At 44.8% G+C, this 19,322-nt stretch overlaps 1 protein-coding gene across 1 annotated transcript in view; it reads right to left on the bottom strand.

Annotated features, from left to right (window-relative positions):
* Nucleotides 1–989: 989 nt before the first annotated feature.
* RBBP9 (RB binding protein 9, serine hydrolase) overlaps nt 990–19,322 on the bottom strand; it is a 102,871-nt gene continuing 84,538 nt past the window's right edge. Inside the window, exon 5 of the mRNA XM_069234735.1 lies at nt 990–1,421. Within this exon, the coding sequence (XP_069090836.1) occupies nt 1,195–1,421 (227 nt within the window). The 3' untranslated portion in view covers nt 990–1,194. The remainder of the gene's footprint in view (nt 1,422–19,322) is intronic.

Raw genomic sequence — 19,322 nt, 5'->3', positions numbered from 1 at the left:
GACTTGCTGACTTCACCTCTTGGTCAATGAGAGCCCACTGACATGTAGAAGCCATACTCATGTGCATGTGACATTTCCAACCCTCAGTGTGGGATACAAATGCAATTCAGTAGGAAATTGATGAAAGCTTGCCTTTGCAGTATGCTATGTGGGACCTGATTCAGTGGCGGTGGAAATAGGGCCGTGGGAGATGTTGCAGTGCCCCCATAACACTTTTAAAAGTTTAGCTACAGAATGAACAATGCAGGTGTCCTTTAAATGTGTTTGTCTTAGCAGCATTTATTGTGTTTTAAAGACAGCCTGTCACTTAACCACTATGTTTTTAGTGAGATCATGTTATTGGCCAGTACCCTCACTCTAAAAAATTGTACCAGCACCACTGCCTGGAATACAGGCAGCAGTCATTTGTCACCCCTGGGCAGTGGCGTAGCGTGGGGGGTGCAGGGGGGGCCGGGCGCAACATCTTGGAAGAGACTAAATCCACGGGTTAGGGGGCGCAAATTACTTGCCTTGCCCCGGGTTAGGGGGCGCAAATTACTTGCCTTGCCCCGGGTGCTGACAACCCACGCTACGCCACTGCCCCTGGGGCAACCTTGTACATACCCCTGAGCCAATACAGGGCTGTTAAAAGGAAATTATTTTATGAAGTGGGGATGTAAGATATATCTGCTACTTCAAAAAAAAAAAAAAAAAAATCACACTCACCCCAACCCCCACCCACCCTCATTCCCTCCTCTTTCTATCTCTCTCTCTCACACATTCCCCAGGGACAGTGCAGGTGTGTTTGCATAATGCCTACTCACAATGGTGTTTGCGGCTAACCCTCAGCAGCACTAGCCTCACACCTATGGAGACTATGTTTGTGTGAATCTGGTCCAAAAATATGATTTCACTATTCCCTCTACCCTGCAGTTACTTTCTCGCACATTCACCTACACAGCGAATGACAAATTTGACAGATGACATATGTTTTAGCAAAACAACCTTCATCATTTGCGTTCGTACTTTATTTAAGAATTGTGCAATTTCAAAGGAAGTTTGTGAATTATTAAAACAGGCAACATGGTTTTACCTCTCGACCTGCTAGAAACAGAATGAATGTTTGTGATCTATCTACTCCAAATATTTATAAATGCGGCTGAAAACATACGTTTTCGGCCAGTATTTGAAAATTCAGGCAGCGATTCAAAGAATTCAATCACATTGTTTAAGCAGTTTTTGAACTGCACTGACTAATTCATGGAATTCAGTATTTTGAAAGTGGCCACGGTCCACATATTTATACAATTCAGATCCAAGTTCATCGGCAACTTCCTGTTGTTCTCTCCATGGAAGGAAAGGATCGTCTGTTGAACCGAACTGCACAATGTGACGGCAGTTCGACTTTATCTTCTCCCACTGCCATGGACGATTAAAGTATCCTGAAATGGAACAAAACATACAATTTGAGGTCCAAATAAGTTATGCAATACTGATGTGTTGTACTTAGTGCAGCAAGTAACATCAAATGGAAGCTAGAACACTTCATTGTCAACTGTATTTCCACAATCTAATGCAGATTAGGCAATCTGCCATTTAAATGCGTAAAACAAAAGACAGCCACCATACAAGCACTGGCAAGACCAATAATGTATGCAGAAATGCATACCACACATTTTTAAGAAGAGGAAGGCATGTGGTGCAGTAGTGCAATAGCATTCTCTTCTTCCGACTCGCCCTTGTCAGATTGTGGTGCATTAGTCTGACATGACTTGTAGCAGCCTACTTAAAAATACCTGGCAAACGTCAGAAAAATGGTTTAACAGATTACAGCCTACAAACACATAACTTTTACAAGTCAGAAAGCCAGATATATTTTGTTGGATACTTATAAAAGCAGATCCCTTGTGAACTTCCCCAGGCAGCAAACTGGATCTGGAAAATTTGCAACACCACCTGCACACTGGCCTCTGTTGTGACCCTGTCCCACCTCTGGACTTAATACAGAGCAGCGTTAAGTAATCATTCATGATGCTCATTTCTTTTTTCCACACCCTCTCATGCAGATCTGAAACTCTGCTCCTGACATTTTCGGTTCTTTACTAGATTTTTCCAAACTCCAAATGATAGTGTAGAGGGTTTAAAACCATGCCATTCTTCTTATAACTCCACAATGTCTGCCTCTAGTGCCTCGGCGGCAACTCCACTTCAAGTCCTGCAGCAAAGGCTCCCTGGTGCATCTAAAGGCCATCAGGGAGTTAGAAGCCAAACTTTACTTCATCTAACACAAGAAGCAAGGCGGTCCCTTTCCAGCAAGTGAAGTTGTGCCTAGACCAATTCCTGGTTGCCATCTTCAGGTAAGTTAAGGATACGTCCAAAAGAAAGCACAGACATCTATGCAAGGCACCTCTAGTCCACAAGAAATCACAAATTCTGTGCACTAAAGGGACCAACCCGGCTCTGACATACGATCCAGAGACAGTTCTACAGCTGATGCACCCTGAAATCCCTGGCCACACAAAAACAGAGGCCCTCAAGGCAGCCATCATAAACTTCCATGATAATTGTGGATCCCTGTATCATGATCTAGGGCCCCGTAGATCTGTTAGAGCATCCAGTTTTCCTCCAATGAGGAATGGTTGGATTCTTCCCCTGTACCAACTGATTTTGTTTGGCTTCATTCTTTCATGCCTCTGGACTTTCGCTCTACATCAAACCTTTTAATGCAAGATCTGCTGGTTGTTCCAGGACCTGTGCAAGTTCTGGCTCCAGTTCCAGATTACACTCTTACTCTGTTAGTAGGTCTGGAGCAACAGTGGCCAGTGCACTTCTTATATAGCACTCTATTACCAGGGCTCAGTGCCATGTTGAGGATAATTCTCCAACCTGTATAATTGCGTTGGTAGCAATATTTCAAGAGGATGGAAGCCCTACTTTACTCTGACCAATGCTCTGGAAGAACTGCAGCATGTTCCTCATAATGATGAGTTGAAGGCTGATTAACTTGATCCACCTAGATAACAATAATGCTGACCTATAATTTGAATTACAAAAAGCCAATGACTTAGACACATCACTGGAAACATAACTGACTACATTCTAAGGGGTCCCAACTGGGAAGAGTGCAATTTTGCATCTGCAGGTGCCCACTGTGGAGGCAAAGGGTAATCTTTTGGCAGAAATCCTGCAGTCTCAGCAGTTAAATTCAGAGTTTTGTGCTTACATTTAACAATGCTCGATTGAGCCTCTCATGGTAGCCCGGTCCAGAGGTCGCTCAGCCATGCTAGTGAGTCGCCTCATTAGTCAGTTACACAGACCTGCACTAGGTGATCTAGGCTTTATGACACAGCAGACAACTTCCAAGAGTCTTATAGTTCACACCCCTAAAGTAATGTTAATCCAGTTCCCCCTGCACTACTGGACAGGTAGTTCCAGAAAACTGCCTTTGTGGGCATAGGAATATTTTCTTCAGCTAGCTTTGCACTCCAATCATTAAATGTTGTGTGCCTCTTGGATCGCTACACCCATGCCTTCTGAGTGAAAATTAGCCTGCCTTTTTTTAGAGGATTTATGAGCCTGGATTTTCAGACCTCCTTCACCAAACTGTGCACAGTGGCTAGGATGCTACACAGCATATTTTGAGGTCGAGACAAGACTACGGAAAACCAATTGTAAAGAAAAGTTCAAAATTATGACAATGGCCAAGGTCTTGGTAGACTTCAAAGAATGAACGGGGTCCTTGGATGTACAGGACACGTAACTGGTGTACCCATCCTGCAGTACCGCCACTTTGTAATAGAGGCATACTATTTACAGTTCACTGACCTCAGCCCTTCATGTGCTCACAAAGATTTTGTCAGTAGTTGTGGCACAGCTTCTTAGGTCGGAGATACATGTAGTCCAATAACTCAAATGGCTCCTGAAGGTGAGCTCGCCTTATCTGGTCTTAGACCACATGCAGTTAAGTTTTGTTGTGTCTTCCTTGGGTTTCTCAATCAGCGAACAAAATCCTACCTTCAGCCTGTCCGGAAAATTATATTTCTTCAGACCATCAGGGACAAAGAGGCTTTAATGGCCTTTCTGCCCTTGCAACGAATACAGGAAATTGTCTATGATCTAGATGTTTCAAGAGCAAACACTTGTTCTGGCCTTGATGGTTCTAAGGCTTTCTAGCCATATGGCACACAGACGGGCTCTCACCTTCAGTAGGCCCAGCCCTGCAGGTAGGGGGCATTTGGACAAGATCCGCATTAAGGACAAAGCAGCCCAGGCTCTGTAGAGGCGGATGATGAATGCCCACTGGATATGTGGCAAACCAGTCTCCTTACCCAAGTCAGACCTTATAGTAGTGTCAGAAGCGTCATTTCTGGGCTGGCAGAGCATATGGAATAGGTGCTGATTGGGAGCTTCTGGTTGCCAATGAAGTCACAAAATCACATCAGTCTTTTAGAGGAGCCTGCAAACTGTTTTCCATCAAGAGCAGGGTAGTCCCAGTCCTGACCAGTAATACAAATGCCATGTGGTACTAAAACAAGCAAGGCAGAGTTGAGTCCTGTGCACTGTCTAGAAACTCAGGGACATATTTATCAAACAGTTGTGTCGCCCTTGCGCCACGCAATGGGGCACAAGAGGGACGCAACTTTAAGTTAGATTTATCAATCTACAAAAGGCCACCTTGCGTGGCCTTGCCTGGCTTGATACATCTCAAACAACGCAGCACAAAATGCTGCATTGTACTCTGCCCTGGGAAAGTGTTACAAGGGTGGATTGTGGGTGTTAGTACACAACCACTCAGGGATTTTGGCACATTCCTAATTTACCATTACTGGTAGACCTAGGGATGTACCAAAACATTAATCCTCCCCAGGTGAGACGTAACGTGAAGAAATATAATTATTTCTTCTTGTTACTTCCTCTTTCTATGTGTGCTGCACTCTGCAGCACACCTAGCAAGAGAAAGATGAATCTCAGAATTGTTTTTGTGCAGGAAGGTCCCCCTTTCTGCACAAAAACAATCCTGCTTACAACGCAGGCATCCTTCCACATGGTGCAAGGGTGCCTGCATTGGTGCTGAGCAGCATATTGTGTGCCAGCTCGGGGAAAAGACAGGAAAGTGCTGCATAATGTTAGATTATGGTGCATTCCTGCCCTTTCCCTATCATACAGCACAGCGACTCGCTGCGCTGCATGATTTTTTAAAAATAAATATGTCCCTCAGAGTCTGCGGCAGGGGCCAGAACCTCGCAGGATTTCCAGGCACGCTATCTCAACATCGGGCAGGCTAACTCAACAGGCATCTGTGTCCAGAGGCGGTACAAGACAATTTCACCAAATGGGGTGCACCCTGAGGAGATAGGTTAGCTATTGCTGAGAAAGCTGTATGCTCAGACCTCTGTATCCTAGAGTCTCCTATTTAATGAAACTCCTCATGAGCTGTGTTTTGCCTTCGGTGGGTTCAGGCCTCTTTTACGCTTTTCATCCACCACCGCCTAACCTACTGCTTTTGAATAAGCTTTGGCTGGACCCGGCTCAGTTCATTCTGATAGGCCTGGAGGATCCAGGGCTCTGGACTCCTGTATTCAAGAATATGCTTTGGGAGGACCTGGTGTCCTAGCAATTGAGGAGTGTCCTGCATCCTAGTTGCCACAATCTACCAACAATTTAATGCATGGAGGTTGAGCAGAATCAGCTATGAAGTTTTGATCTTTCGTTAGAGATGTTGGATGTAATTTTGGTTCCTTTCATCCACTAAGCTAATTTATTGTAGCTGTCCGTCTAAATTTGTCACCTGATGCAAGGTGAAGCAGGTTGATCCTCTATAAGCTAAGCTGTATGATGTTATTCGCCTCCTTTTGCTTCAGGCAATGTTAAAGGCTACTTATTGGTCTTTTTTTTGTTTGCTGTATCCGCCCTCTTTGTGCAAGTCACTCCTTGGAATGTGTTTTAAGTGCTTTTACGGGTTTCCCCCGCCTCTTTCATTGTGCCACCAAGTGCTTGGAATTTGGTCTTTAATTTTCTGATGTGTGCTCCCTTCAGGCTGCTGCACAGTTGTACCCTGAGGCTCTATAACATGTTCCTCACTGCTATTACTTCTGTTCATTAAGTGAGTTGCTGGCAATGTTGTAGTGGCCTCCGTGTACCACCTTTTTCCACTGATAGATTTGTGTTTCAGATGTGTGCCTGTTAGCGTCACCTTTTCTTTTGGGTGAGTCCTTCATGGTCTTCTCTCAGTCACGTACCTCTAAGGAGGAGGTCAGGCCGCAAAGGTTGGATCCTATGTGGTTCCTTAGTTTTAACATAAATCGTACTATGAAGTGCCTAGAGGATGCTAAAGAGGGATTTGGGGTGGGGGGTGTAATTGATGTCCAGAAAAGGACCTTGCTGTGTTGGAATGTCCTCTGGGTGCAGTTGGTCCTAAAGATATCTGCCTGAAGGCCTTTGGCACGACTTTCTCAGCACCACGGACACTACTACTGTTCTGGCTCATGCTGTTCCTATTTTGGATATTCATCAGACTGCCAATATGGCCATCCTTACTTTCACCAAATATTATTGCATCACCTCTAGTGCCCATTCAGTTGTGCACGATTTCCTGGTGCTTTGGGATCAACTCACATGGTGAGGAATCTATGGTAAGACAAAACCAACAAAACAAATTATTTACTTTTAATAAGTAGTGGAGAATACTCTAACTGCAGATTCTTCATCACCCACCCTCCGTCATGTTATGTAGAGATGCCTTCTAGACGTTATAACTTTGTCAGTTAGGGTTTACACACTGTAGAGTCAGCCATGCTCATGTCAGCTGGCATGCAGGAGATACTGCAGAGTTTTCTGTATCAAGTCTTGCACATAAAGACCTTCACAAGGTGAGGAATCTGCATTCAAGAACAGTATCCACCAGAAAGTGCTTTTCAAAAGACAATAAAAGTGGCTTTGTGTTTTATGTGTAATCATCAAATTCTTATCACATACTACTACCTAAGTGGTTGATTAAACATTCACAGAATCACAGACATAACACTGCAGTGAAGCATGTGTAACTTGTCATATTACTGAACACTCCATGCTTTCAAGTAACTTTAACAATAAACAAGGTTGCGTCAAAAGTGACTGGAACACCAGTTTACTAATCATTATTTCCTTTTTTTGCCAAAGTGTAATTAGGCCTACACTTCCAGGAAACACATGAACCAGGAGGAAAATGTGTCACGTTTGATTTCATATAAACATTCTGTTTGGTATAAATCTAAAACCTAAGTTAATGTCGCAGTTTCAATTAGACCATCCCCGGCCTCCTTATATTTGGGGGCAGGGTAGGTTCCAGGGAGGCATGTTCCATCATCATCATCAGCTAGAACCCTCTCTTTGAATGTGTATTATTGGTACTCTCACTGAAAATAAAAATATCCTCCACCCTGTCAAGTGAGGGTGCTACATACCTTGTTGAGCAGGTAATTAAAGGAAGTCACAGGTTTCTCTTAAAGAAAGCAAGTTTGGGGCCCCCAGCAATAAATGCCCACGATACTTAGGCACAGATTTATCAAATGTTTATGCAACACAGCAAGACACTTTGCTGCGCTGTATGAAAGGCAGAGGACAGGAATGTGCCATATTTAATATTATATGGTGCATTCATGTCCTCTCCCTGCACTGGCTCACAATGTACTGCCTTGCGCCAATGCAGGCACCCTTGCGTCATGGTGCCTGCATTATAGGCAGGATTGCTTTTATGCAGGAAGGCAAGCGTTCCTGCACAAATCCACTGAGGATTTTCCTTCATTCTATGTGTGCTGCAATTATCATCAATATGCAGCATTCCTCATTACACCCCTCTTGAGCAGGCTCAGCATTTTGACATATTCTCAGGTCTACCACTCATGATAAGTCTGGAAATGCGTCAAAATCCATCAATGAACGCGTGGAACACCCATACTGTACCCATAGAAGGCATCGCTGCTTTGTGGTACTCCAGAGTTACCAAGATCTCCGGGCCACACAAGATGGCCCTGCATTGCTAGGTAAATCTGACTTTAGTGTTGCTTTACCTTGCGTGATACAAAGGCGACACCAGCACTGTGATAAATCTAAGCCCTGAGTCTCCCACATTTCACTGATATGCATTGGCCTTGGGGTGAATAGGGAGTGGGGGGGAGAGGAGACTTAAGGTTTGCCACCCCCACCTAACACACAACCCCCTTGCCTCCCCCCCCCCCCCCAGTCAGCAACAGGACAAGCATGCAAAAAGCCTCTGTATCACCCCATGCTCAGCCGTGGCTAGGAGGAAGTGGATAGCACACAGGCTTTACCTTCAGCAAGAAGGCCCTCAGTCTAAAATAATTGTCGTGGAGTTTCATTTAGGACAACTGTGGCTTATAATTCAAAAGCTGAGCAGTTTGGCAGACGCCCTTTGAAAAAATTGCCCAATCTCAAGGCTAAGCCAAGTCAATCAATCAATCAGTTTTTGTAAAGCGTAGCTACTCACCTGTGAGTGACGCAAGGTGTGGTGGTAGGAGGGGGGGGGGGGGGGGGGGCCTCATCCGAAAAGCCATGTCGGATGGTGAGTGATGGGCTTTGTCTGAGGTGCAGGGGGAGGTTGTTCCAGCTCTTTGCTGTGATGTCGGTGAAGTATCTTCTTCCGGCGGTGTTTTTCGAATGCGAGGGATGGTGACCAGGGGCATCTGGGTGGAGCAGAGGGATCTGGCGGGGGTGTGGAAGGAGACACAGTGGTTCAGATAGGCTTGTCCTGTGTTGTATATGGCCTTGTACGTGTGGGTGAGTAGCTTGAAGGTGATTTGTTTCTCGACCAGAAGCCAGTGGATGGTCCTCAGGTTTTGGGAGATGTGTTCTTGACGTGGTAGGTCCAGGATGAGTCTGGCAGTGGTGTTCTGGATGAGCTGTAGTTTTTTTTAAATGTTTCTAGTCGAGATGCCGGCATACAGGGCATTGCTGTAGTCGAGCTTGCTTGTGAATATGGCGTGGGTGACTGTCCTGCGACAGTCTGCTGGGATCCATCTGAATATCTTCCGAAGTTTGCATAGTGTGTGCCAGCAGAAGGAGGCGACTGAGTTTACCTGACAGGTCATGGATAGGGAGGAGGCTGGAGCTCCTTGTTCTTCTTCAGAAAGGAGTCTTTGGATAGCAGGTCCTTGTGTAGAGGCTGTCCTCTGGCAGGAACAAAGTGTATCCAAATCCCCCCTCCAAACAAATAAGAAGATACCACTGCAGGAAGAAGTTGGAATGGTGTTATCACAATGCTTGCATTTATGCACCCCCATAACACAAGTGTACCAGCAATATTCACAAAGCCTTTTATAGCTCTCTATTCTTTCTAATGTATGCAAATGATTACATCAAAATTAGCTGCACATGAAGTTTACAAACATTACATTCCTTATTCCAGAACTTTCTTGTGCCACTGCAACAAAAAGGTGGGTTGGTCCACTTTTGATGTTGAAATAAACATTTTGCACCACATATCATCCCATCAGGCATATTTTACTTTTATGCAGAGGAGTAAGGCAGTTCTGGGATTGGAGAAGAGTTTGGCGGCCCCCCCAGTAGCCAGCTGGCATGCGCCACGTATGGGGAGGCATTATGTTATAAATATTTATCTAAAAAAAAAAACAGAGTCCCCCACCACCCCACCCCCAACCAGAGCATCTGAATTACAATCTACACTGAGAAGCCAGTAAGCAGCGCTGATGGGTGGACCTGGGCACCCCTAAGAACTACAATAGCCCATGGATCTGTCCGCATGGGGTGAAAATAAGTTTATAATACTGCTTTAAGCTCACCCCATGACAGCTTTAGAGTAAATGTAAAAGACTGCTTAGGCAGCACCACCTTGCTTGGTGCGATTATGGCATCTGGAGAGTCAGCTGGAGAGTCAGCTGGTGCAAGACCAGTTGTGTCTAGGTGAGAGGCCATGACTTTGCACATGAAACAAATTGGCTACTTCTCTTGACATTGTGTCTGGGGGGGTTAGCCTTGAGCCCAAACCATGATTGCTGCCACTCATGTGATTGCAACTGTTTTTTCTTCAGTGGTCTCCCAACCCCAACTCCTCCCACCCCAACTAAGCTGATGATCACAGAGATGCTCAGTGACACCCCTGTTGTAAGAAAGGGAGCCCTAGTGAGGCAGCATTGGCATTCCTTGTGTCTGGTACCCTAAGGTGGTCTCTTAGGGTCTCTCAGGGGGCCTGGGTTGTAAAACTGCAAGCCCACACAGGTGGTGTGTACCACTTTGCTGTCGAGTCCTGGGACAGAACCAAGGACTGTACACCTCCGAGTCTTGGGACTCCCAGTTATCCCTACAGGGAAGCCCTCACTGGCTACTAGTGCTGCCTGCATGCAGAGGATAAGGTGCTGTGGTAAAAGTGTGGACACATTGATGTCTTGAATCAGATTTTCCACAGGCACCGGGTGAAGTGACTTTCGGATCACCGCGCTGGATCCACTGCGCATCTCATACTCCTGAGTTGTTTGGACGGAGGTAGGGTTCCTACACTTGTACTCACTGGTGTGGCTCATTATAATCTCTTTGACATTGGGCATATCTTCCACTCCCCACCCAGGTGGTCCTTCCAGAGATTTAGTCAATGGTATTGACGACCACCTGTGTGGACGGTGGCACTGATCCACCTACTGTTCATTCAAGTGACTTTCCTTGCTGCCCTCAGATCAGCTTGTGTACCCCCCACACCTGATTTGCACAAGGGACCAACTGTATTAGCTCTGCTTGACACCATGGTGAAGAACCAGGCACCTGTTCAAGGAGTGCAAAATAAGATTGACAAATACACAAAGGCTGCCTTGGATTCAGCACCGGAGCACATAGCAACTGCAGACGACTTTTTTGATGGAAACCATCCTAAAGCAATTGAAGTCTCTGGAACTGCATGGAATCAAAGATACTGAGGTGTGTGCAGTTGTCATGGTGCTCTGGCAGGACTGGGTAATGTGGTGGACAGAGTGACTGAGGCGGAGAGTTGTGTGGCCATAATATAAGGCACTGCCCAAGATTTAAAGATCAAGGTAGCTGACCTTTCCTCAGCTTGACAATCCTGGAAGATCACCCCAAGGATGCAGAAGGACAATCAAAGGAAAAAATCTCCACTTTGTGGGATTTTTTAAGGTGTTTGAAGGCACCAACCCAGAGAAATTCCTGGAGCAGTGGATTACTGTGTTGATGCCCACGGACTAACTTGCCCCAATTTTTATGCGGGAACAGCCACACAGGGTGCTGGTGCAGAAGCCAAGGTGAGGGGGACCCCCTGCACTCTCATTACCAGAGTCCTGAACTATAAGAGACTAGAAAATAATTCTCACGGTGGCCAGACCTACTGAAGAACCGCTATACTAATCCTCAAGATTATGATGTTCCCACACTAATCTAATCTTGAACAAAAGGAAATCCTTTGAAGAAGTTCAAGTCAAACCAAAGGCAATGAATGTTACACGCGTGCTTCTTTTCCTTGCTAGACTCAAGGTTATTCATGATGCCTGGATGATCATCTTTTACACACCTAAAGTGCCCTGGAGCTAGGCAGTCGAGGAAAAAAAAATGTAGAAAAAAAAACACCAAACTCAGCCCAGATCGTAACCATCAATGGTCAAAATGAATGGATTAAGAGAGGGACAGTACTGTTATTTGAAAAAGGGCATCCCCTTCAGTGTAGGTATTCCAACAAACTTGCTGGGGTCTAAATGTTCCTTCATGGAAAGATTCTGGTATGACCAGAGATATTCCACAGCAGGTATACTAAGAGCTCTAGAAACACTGCCTGTTACATAGATACCTACCCTTAATGATGCCACAGGTGACATCCGATATCCTATGGCACTATGATGCAATGATGGGCAGAATGGAAAGAGGGAATGTAAATTATTTCATAAGTATGGGGAACACAGAAATAAAGGTATCCATAATTAATTTCCTCTTTATGTAATGTAGAAACACCCCAGTCACTAAATGCTGTATTTCCAGCTCTTCCAGCAATTGATCTCCCATAGATTAAGAGGCATATTTATGCCTGGGTTTGTGTTGCTCTTGCACCACACAAAATGGTGCATGCGCTTCAACACCACCAAAATATGATTTATTATTCCATGGGTGTTCCCTGATTTAACAGAAGCAGTAGACCTGGGAATGTGCCAAAATGCTACACCTTCCCAGGTGAGGTGTAACAAGGAGAAATATTTATTTCTCCTAGTTTTTTTTTCTGCAGCACACATTGAAATAGGAAAGTGTCTTGGGGGATTGTTTGTGTGCAAGAAGGTGCCCTTTCCTGCACACAAACAATCCTCCTTACAACACAGACACTCTTGGTGCCAGGCCAGGGACAAAGGCAGGAATATACCATATTCCTTTTAGTATGGCACATTCCTGCCTTTTCCTGTCACACAGCAAGGTATATTAAACATTACGAAGAACACACACTAAGAAACGTGAGAACCAATAGACAGAAGAATTAACACATGAGGCAGAGAAAGAAACACCCAAAACCTTTAGCATGATAATAGATTCTTATTCTTTTTAACTACCAATCAACCAAATAAACCCTTCATCTAACTTAGCAACTCCTCTAAACAGAGTCTGAAAAGATCACTATATTTCTTCTGACTAGAAGTACGTTTGGGTGTTTCTTACTCAGTACATCCCCTACCTTCACCTCTACATTGTTTGGAGCTTTAAGTGCATCATAATAAACTTTACTTTTTACTTGCACTCCCAGTTCTTTCTTCCTACAAGAACTCTCCGTACTTTAAAAATTCACCTCTTGCTCATACTTACTGACTTATTAAATCTTTCAACCATGCTGTTATTCTGGGACTGATGTGACATATCCCTTGCCTCTCCAAAACCTCAGTCATCTCCCTAGGCTAACTGTTCATCATTATCTGGAAAAAAAACATTTCTGATTACTCTCATTAACAAACAAACCAGAAAGAAATCGTATCACTGATGTTGTGAAAATACTATGCCCACCTCAGTCCAAAGATAAAACATGTCCATCAATAATGCCAAATATGTAGGCAACCTTTCCAACGACACAAGACCTACAATATCCATGGCTATTTCTCCCACAGTTCATTAGGTAAATCTCTACAAATTATAGGCGCTATACAAATTGTTTTGGTCTTATCACCCACTCTGAACAATCCCCGAACGTCCGCACTTTCATTCCTGGGTACCACTAAGAATATATCAGTTTTTCTTTGGTTCCACGTATTCCCGTCCCACGTGGCCTGAATTTAGCAACCTCTTCCTCAACGTCTCAAAAGGCACATCTCTAAACTGCCCTGAACAACATCCCATTCATTATCTGCTTACAATTCTCTATTTATTTTCCCACGATACTTAAACACGTCATTCATTCTTCTCTCCCATTAGTGGTAAGAAACACACAATTTTTCAAAAATTTATTTATCTCCATCTCCTCTAACCACTATTTCTTGGTTACACAACTACACAAACCTTTACAACATCTTTTGTCTGCCAATATCCTTCATCTTCTGGTCAGTAGAACCAGTCAACCAGGAGAGACTATCAGCTTCCATATTGACAATGTCTGGTATATGAGTGATAACAAAATGGTAATCTTGCAAAACCACAATCCCCTAACATATACGTGATGATACAAAATCAAAACTTTTTTTATATATATATATATATATATATATATATATATATATAAACAAAGACTGTGCGGAGTGATTTGTGGTTTGATAGGACTTCAAGCTTTATATCCGATGGAACTGTTTCAACTTTTTTTAATCACCCAGCACAATGGAAAAACATATTTTTCTATTGTTGAATACCTCATTTCCGCCCCTTTTATTGTGCTTGAAGCAAAAGCTATAGTTATGTCACTTCCATCCTGTTTCTGCTTTAAAAATGCACAAAGTCCTTTGTCACTGGCATCTGTAATTAGATAACAGGGCAAACCAGGAATTAAACTTTTACAAATTCTGTGCATGGGCAAGAATTTGAGGTTTGCAAGTTCTTTCCAACGTTCCTCAAGCCACAAAACACTGCTTTTTTCCCACAACAATTTATGGAAGGCACAAGATCTACTGGCAAAACGAAGGACAAACCTTGGCCACACTACATAGTGGGCTTAGTATGTTCTCAGTAAAATAAAACCTAAAAGTTATTTCACTGTGTAGGCCATGCTAGTTTTTCGCCTAAACAGACCTTAGTAGGATTACTATCTTTAATTTCAACCTTCACTTGGGTAAATGCTAGAAACAAGCTGCAAAGTTATTTCTTTATTGATTTTGACAATCTGATATAATGGTGAAATCATGATTTTTGATAACTGAAGTGGGGAAGTAACTTTGTATAAATATGCCTTCAGCATAAAATCAGTTCTCCCACTGATCACATTTTCAGGGCTGCAATAATGAGCCTTTGCTGAGAGAGTTAACAAATGACTAAAAAGACAATAACTCTCCTCAGAGCATAGGACCAGGAAATGGGTGTTAACTGCTGATCACTTAGCAGAAATTAGCCAAAAGGGCAGCTTTAACGCGTCTTCTCGGCATGGAAATGCCAAAGATGCTTCTCCTATTCATTCCCATGACCCTCCCAGAAAGCTGAGCTCCAGTCACAGTAGGAAAAACTTGTTTTGACCTGTCAGGTGGGAGGAGAGCTCATTGAAATAGGAGATAGGCTAAGCACCTGAAGGCAGACCTGTCTGGTGGCAACTGGGTTCTCCCATCTTGAATCAGGGGCTCCTGGGTGATTTTACAGTAAGGCGAAGAGGAAGTGCTGAAAAGGGTGTTGGAGGAAGTGTAGGAAAATAATAAGAACTGGATCTTGGGATTTCTTCAATGACTGGATTAAGCACAGGATAAAACTGACACCTCAACAGCAACTGCCTAAGTACATTCCTGGACCTGGGAAGACTCAAGCTAAAGAATACCAGATGGAAGAAGACGCCTGACTCCTACTGGAAGAAGAGGACTTACTCAAGGACTTCTAGCAGAATCCAATGACAGGACCTTCCCTCCGAGGGTCAAGTTGTTGGCCTCCAGTTTACCTACTTCAGAGACATACAAGATGAAAAACTCGATGTCAAGAAAGCCGTACTTACCATAGAGGACTGGACCATGAAGCAAACCTGGCTGGGGAGAGAAATGGTGCACAGGCACCTACTCTAAGGAGCTTGGGGGACTTCAGGAAAGACAAGAAGTAACTTTTCCAACACTTGGAGACTTGAGGGCAAGTCACCTTGCTGTGCTGTCCTTCATCACAGGAAAAGGGAAGGAATGCACTGTATTTATCCTATATGGCGCATTCCTGTCCTTTCCCCCTGCGCTGGCACCCTTTCGCCAGCCTAGTGCCAACGTTGGCACCCTTGCACCATGGTGCAAGGGTGCCTGCGTTGCACGCTGTATTGTTTTTGTGCAGGAAAGGACACTTTTCTGCACAAAAACAATCCTGAGAGGCTTTTTCCTCCACATAGAAAGGGGAGCAGATGAAGAGAAAATGATATTTCTCCTTATTATGGCTCTCCTTGGGTGGTATCTTTTTGGGGTATTTCCAGGTTTTCTCTTTGGTAAATCTGGAAATGCATAAAAAACCATGGGATATGCATGGGAACTCCTGCGCAGTGTCCATGGAAAGCATCTCTTGTGCAGAATAAGGCAACGCAGCGATTTGCACTGCCTTGCTCCATATTTTTTTAAGCCATTTGAAGCAACACAAAGTGGCTTAACCTGGGTTCAAAAATATTACTTTGGGGTTTGTGCCAAGGATGTACTACGTTGCATAGTGCAAGCATGGAGCAAACCTCTTATAAATGTGCCCCCAAGTCTATGGATAAAATCTTTGACCAGGGTGACCAACTTGGAGCATACAAACTACACTCCATTGCAGCCGAGTTGAAATTGCACCTACGTCCCAGTCTACCACAAACTGATGTTTTCTTTAGTGGCACTTTATTTTTTTCTTGGTGCTTTTTACCTCAAACTTTCAAAATTCTTATCTGTGGTCCTCATGAACCACTTAATCTGTGCACCTTTTTACTCATTAAAGACATCTCTATTTTTCTAAATCGTTTCAGAATTTTTTTTTTTTTAAACTTTAAAACTGTTATAACTGCTTGAACCTAACACACATTTTTGCGAGGATTGTCTTTTGCTTGTGCCACAGCTACCACAGGTTGAACAGAGATTCTCTCAGAAACATAATCAGAGATGGCCGAGGTACCCCTGCTCCCCAATGAATAACCACATTCCTTAAACTAATGCTTTCAATGACTACAATTGAAAAATCCCAAATGTCTTCCTTCAGTCATGAGTATAGAAACAGCCTATTGCAAATAAAGGCCCTGTAACTTTAGAATGTATCAGTAATAGACATAATTCCAACATGAATCACAAATGTAAAGAACATATTGAACGCACAATCTAATCTACACGGTTACTGTTCAAATAGTAATGTGTAATCCTCTATTTTTAGTCTCATCCCAAACAAAGATGGTAAAAAGCCCAAAAGCCTGCAAGACGAGCTACATGCATACATACTATGACATTTTCTGAAATCATCTCCTATAGGTTCGTGCTGTAGGTTCCAAATTAATTTTCTAGTGAAAGCTGAGTGCAGGCCGTTATATAGAAAATCTGAAATCAGATGTGTTGAATGGAACTGGAGGCCACATAACTCCCTTAGTCAGGAGATGTAGGAGGCTGGCCTGTTGTGTTGTGGGTACCTATGGTACTTACACCTTATACCAGGTCCAGCTATCCCTTATTAGTGTAGTAGGTGTCTACAAGCCAGGCTCTCTAGAGGTAGCTGTGGATGAGCAGCCAAGGCTTATCTAGGAGACGTGCAAAGCTCATGCAATACCACTGTAGTCACACTTAGTACTTATACACATGAAAGAAAATACAGTGTTACAAAAATAAAGGTACTTTATTCTGGTGACACAAATACCAAAAATACCATAGAGACTATACTCCTTTAGGAGGTAAGTTATACACAAAGTATGTACACTAGTATGCAGAAATAGGCATAAGAACAGTTAGAAAACAGTGCAAATAGTGAAGATCACAATCGTCAGAAATAGGCCTAGAGGGAGCACAAACCATACACTAAGAAAGTGGAATTCGAAAGTTGGTCCCCTGCCTAGGTAAGGGTAGTGTGTAGAGAGGAACTGGGAGTACTAGGAAAACCCAAAGGTAAGTGCCACAACCCACTCCAGCGTCCAGCAAAGCAGGAGTAAATCACTAAGTTTCCCAGAAAACAAACACACACCCCCACACCCCTCTCCCTCTGTCTCTCTCTCTCTCTCTCTCTCTCTCTCTCTCTCTCTCTCTCCCTCCCTCCCTCACTCCCTCCCCCCCCCTGCCAAACAGGTGAAGAAGAAAAGTCAGTACTGCACCCAAGAAGATGAAGTCTGGTTCCTGAAGGATGCAAGTGATGTTCCATGCCGGATGGAGGATTGCAGTCGGCTTTCTGTCTTCGGGTTCCGCTAACATGCCTTGGCACATGCAAAACTCGCAGTTAGCGGAAAATGGGCCTGCCGGGGACCAGGAGGGGGCCCTCAGCAACACAGAGCCTACAAAAGCCCAGGCAGCACTCACCAGTCCCACAGGACAGGGACACGAGCGTTTCAGAAGAGGCCCACGCAGCATTATGAGAAAGGCTCCCACGCAGCTGGAGAACCACTCAGGGAGCTGTGCGTCACAGGAAGGAGTGCTGGGGGGGCCGGAGCTGCAAGAAGTACAAAGATCTTGAAGGAAGGATGCCAACAAGCCTTGGCAGCTGCAAATGATGAGGTGCACAGGGTACTATCCTGCGTGGGCTTACCTCCACCAAAGTTGGAGGAGAGGACCATCGGGACCACTTCAGTCCACCACCCATGATGCAGGATCAATGCAGCTCAGCAGGAGAGGAGATTCACGCAGCTGCTCACCGTTGCAATTGGTGCCTGCAGAAGCAAGGGGGGTGACTCCTTCACTCCAACGGAGATTCCTTTGTTCTTCTGATGCAGGCTGAAGACGGGCTGTCCTCAGAAGATGCATGACCGGGGAAATATTGCAGTTGCTGGAAGGAGCCGGAGTTACAATGTTGCAAAAGGGGCCTTGCTTCTTTGTTGCAGCTTGTAGGGTCGTGAAGAGTCCAAATGCAGCTTCTTCGGTGAGATGTCGAAGTGGAGGATGCAGAGGATTCCTGCTGGAGTCTTGAAATCTGAATCTGAGGACCACCCAAGAGAGAGACCCTAAATAGCCCTGAAAGGAGGATTGGTCATCTAGCTAGGTGACTACTATTAGGAGGGGGCTCTGACTTCATCTGCTGGCACTGGCGACACAGTTGCTCCCAGAATTCCCTGCCAATCTTGAATCCAAGGTTCACAAAACCCAGGGACCCTCTAGAGTAGCTCTGAGCACCACCCCTGGGGTGGTGATGGACAAGGGAGCGGTCACTCCCCTTTCCTTTGTCCAGTCTCGCACCAGAGCAGTGACGGGAGGGGGGAATGGGGGATTCTCTGAAACGGTGTACACTGGTTTACGCAAGGAGGACACTAAATGTGCCCTTCAAAGCATTTCCAGTGGCTTGGGGAAGCTACCCCTCCAAAGCCTGTAACACCTATTTCCAAAGGGACAAGGCATAACACTCCTCTCCCAAAGGAAATCCTTTGTTCTGCCTTCCTGGGCTCGAGCTGCTCGAACAACAAGAGGGCAGAAGCCTGTCTGGGAGGTGGCAGCAGCTTGGGCTGCCTGGAAACCCTCAGAAGGCTGAAACGGCAGTACTGGGGGTCCTCCAAGGAGCCCCCAGAGTGCACAGAATCATACAACCAATGCTTGCAAAAGCCTTGGAGTATGATTCCAACATGTTTGCTACCAAACATGCCTATGTTCAGAGTCATCATTATGTAGCTCGACATAGTTAGTGACCTATGTCCAGTACACGCATAAAATGGTGTCCCCCGCACTCACGTAGTCTGGGAAAATGGGCTTGGAGTTCGTGGGGGCACCTCTGCTAGTGCACGGGTGCCCTCACACACAGGTACTTTGCACCCTGCCCTCTGGGCTAGAAGGCCTGCCATAGGGGTGACTTATAAGTAACCTGGTGTAGTGAAAATGGCAGTGAAAGGGTGTTTGCACCTTTTCATGCAGGCTGCAATGGCAGTCCTTCAGAAGCTTTTGCATGGGCTCCCTATGGGTGGCAAAATATATACTGCAGCCCATAGGGATCCCCTGGAACCCCAATGCCCTGTGTACCTAGGCACAATATACTCGGGCTTATAATTGGGCACCAGTTTGCCAATTGTGGGTGAAATACAGACTTTTGGGAGAGAGAGCATAATCACTGGGGTCCTGGTTAGC

The sequence above is a fragment of the Pleurodeles waltl genome, chromosome 5 (genome assembly GCF_031143425.1).
Source record: "Pleurodeles waltl isolate 20211129_DDA chromosome 5, aPleWal1.hap1.20221129, whole genome shotgun sequence".
NCBI lineage: Eukaryota > Metazoa > Chordata > Amphibia > Caudata > Salamandridae > Pleurodeles > Pleurodeles waltl.
The sequence above is the reverse complement of the archived record's forward strand: the minus strand, read 5'-3'. Positions and strand labels throughout refer to the sequence as shown.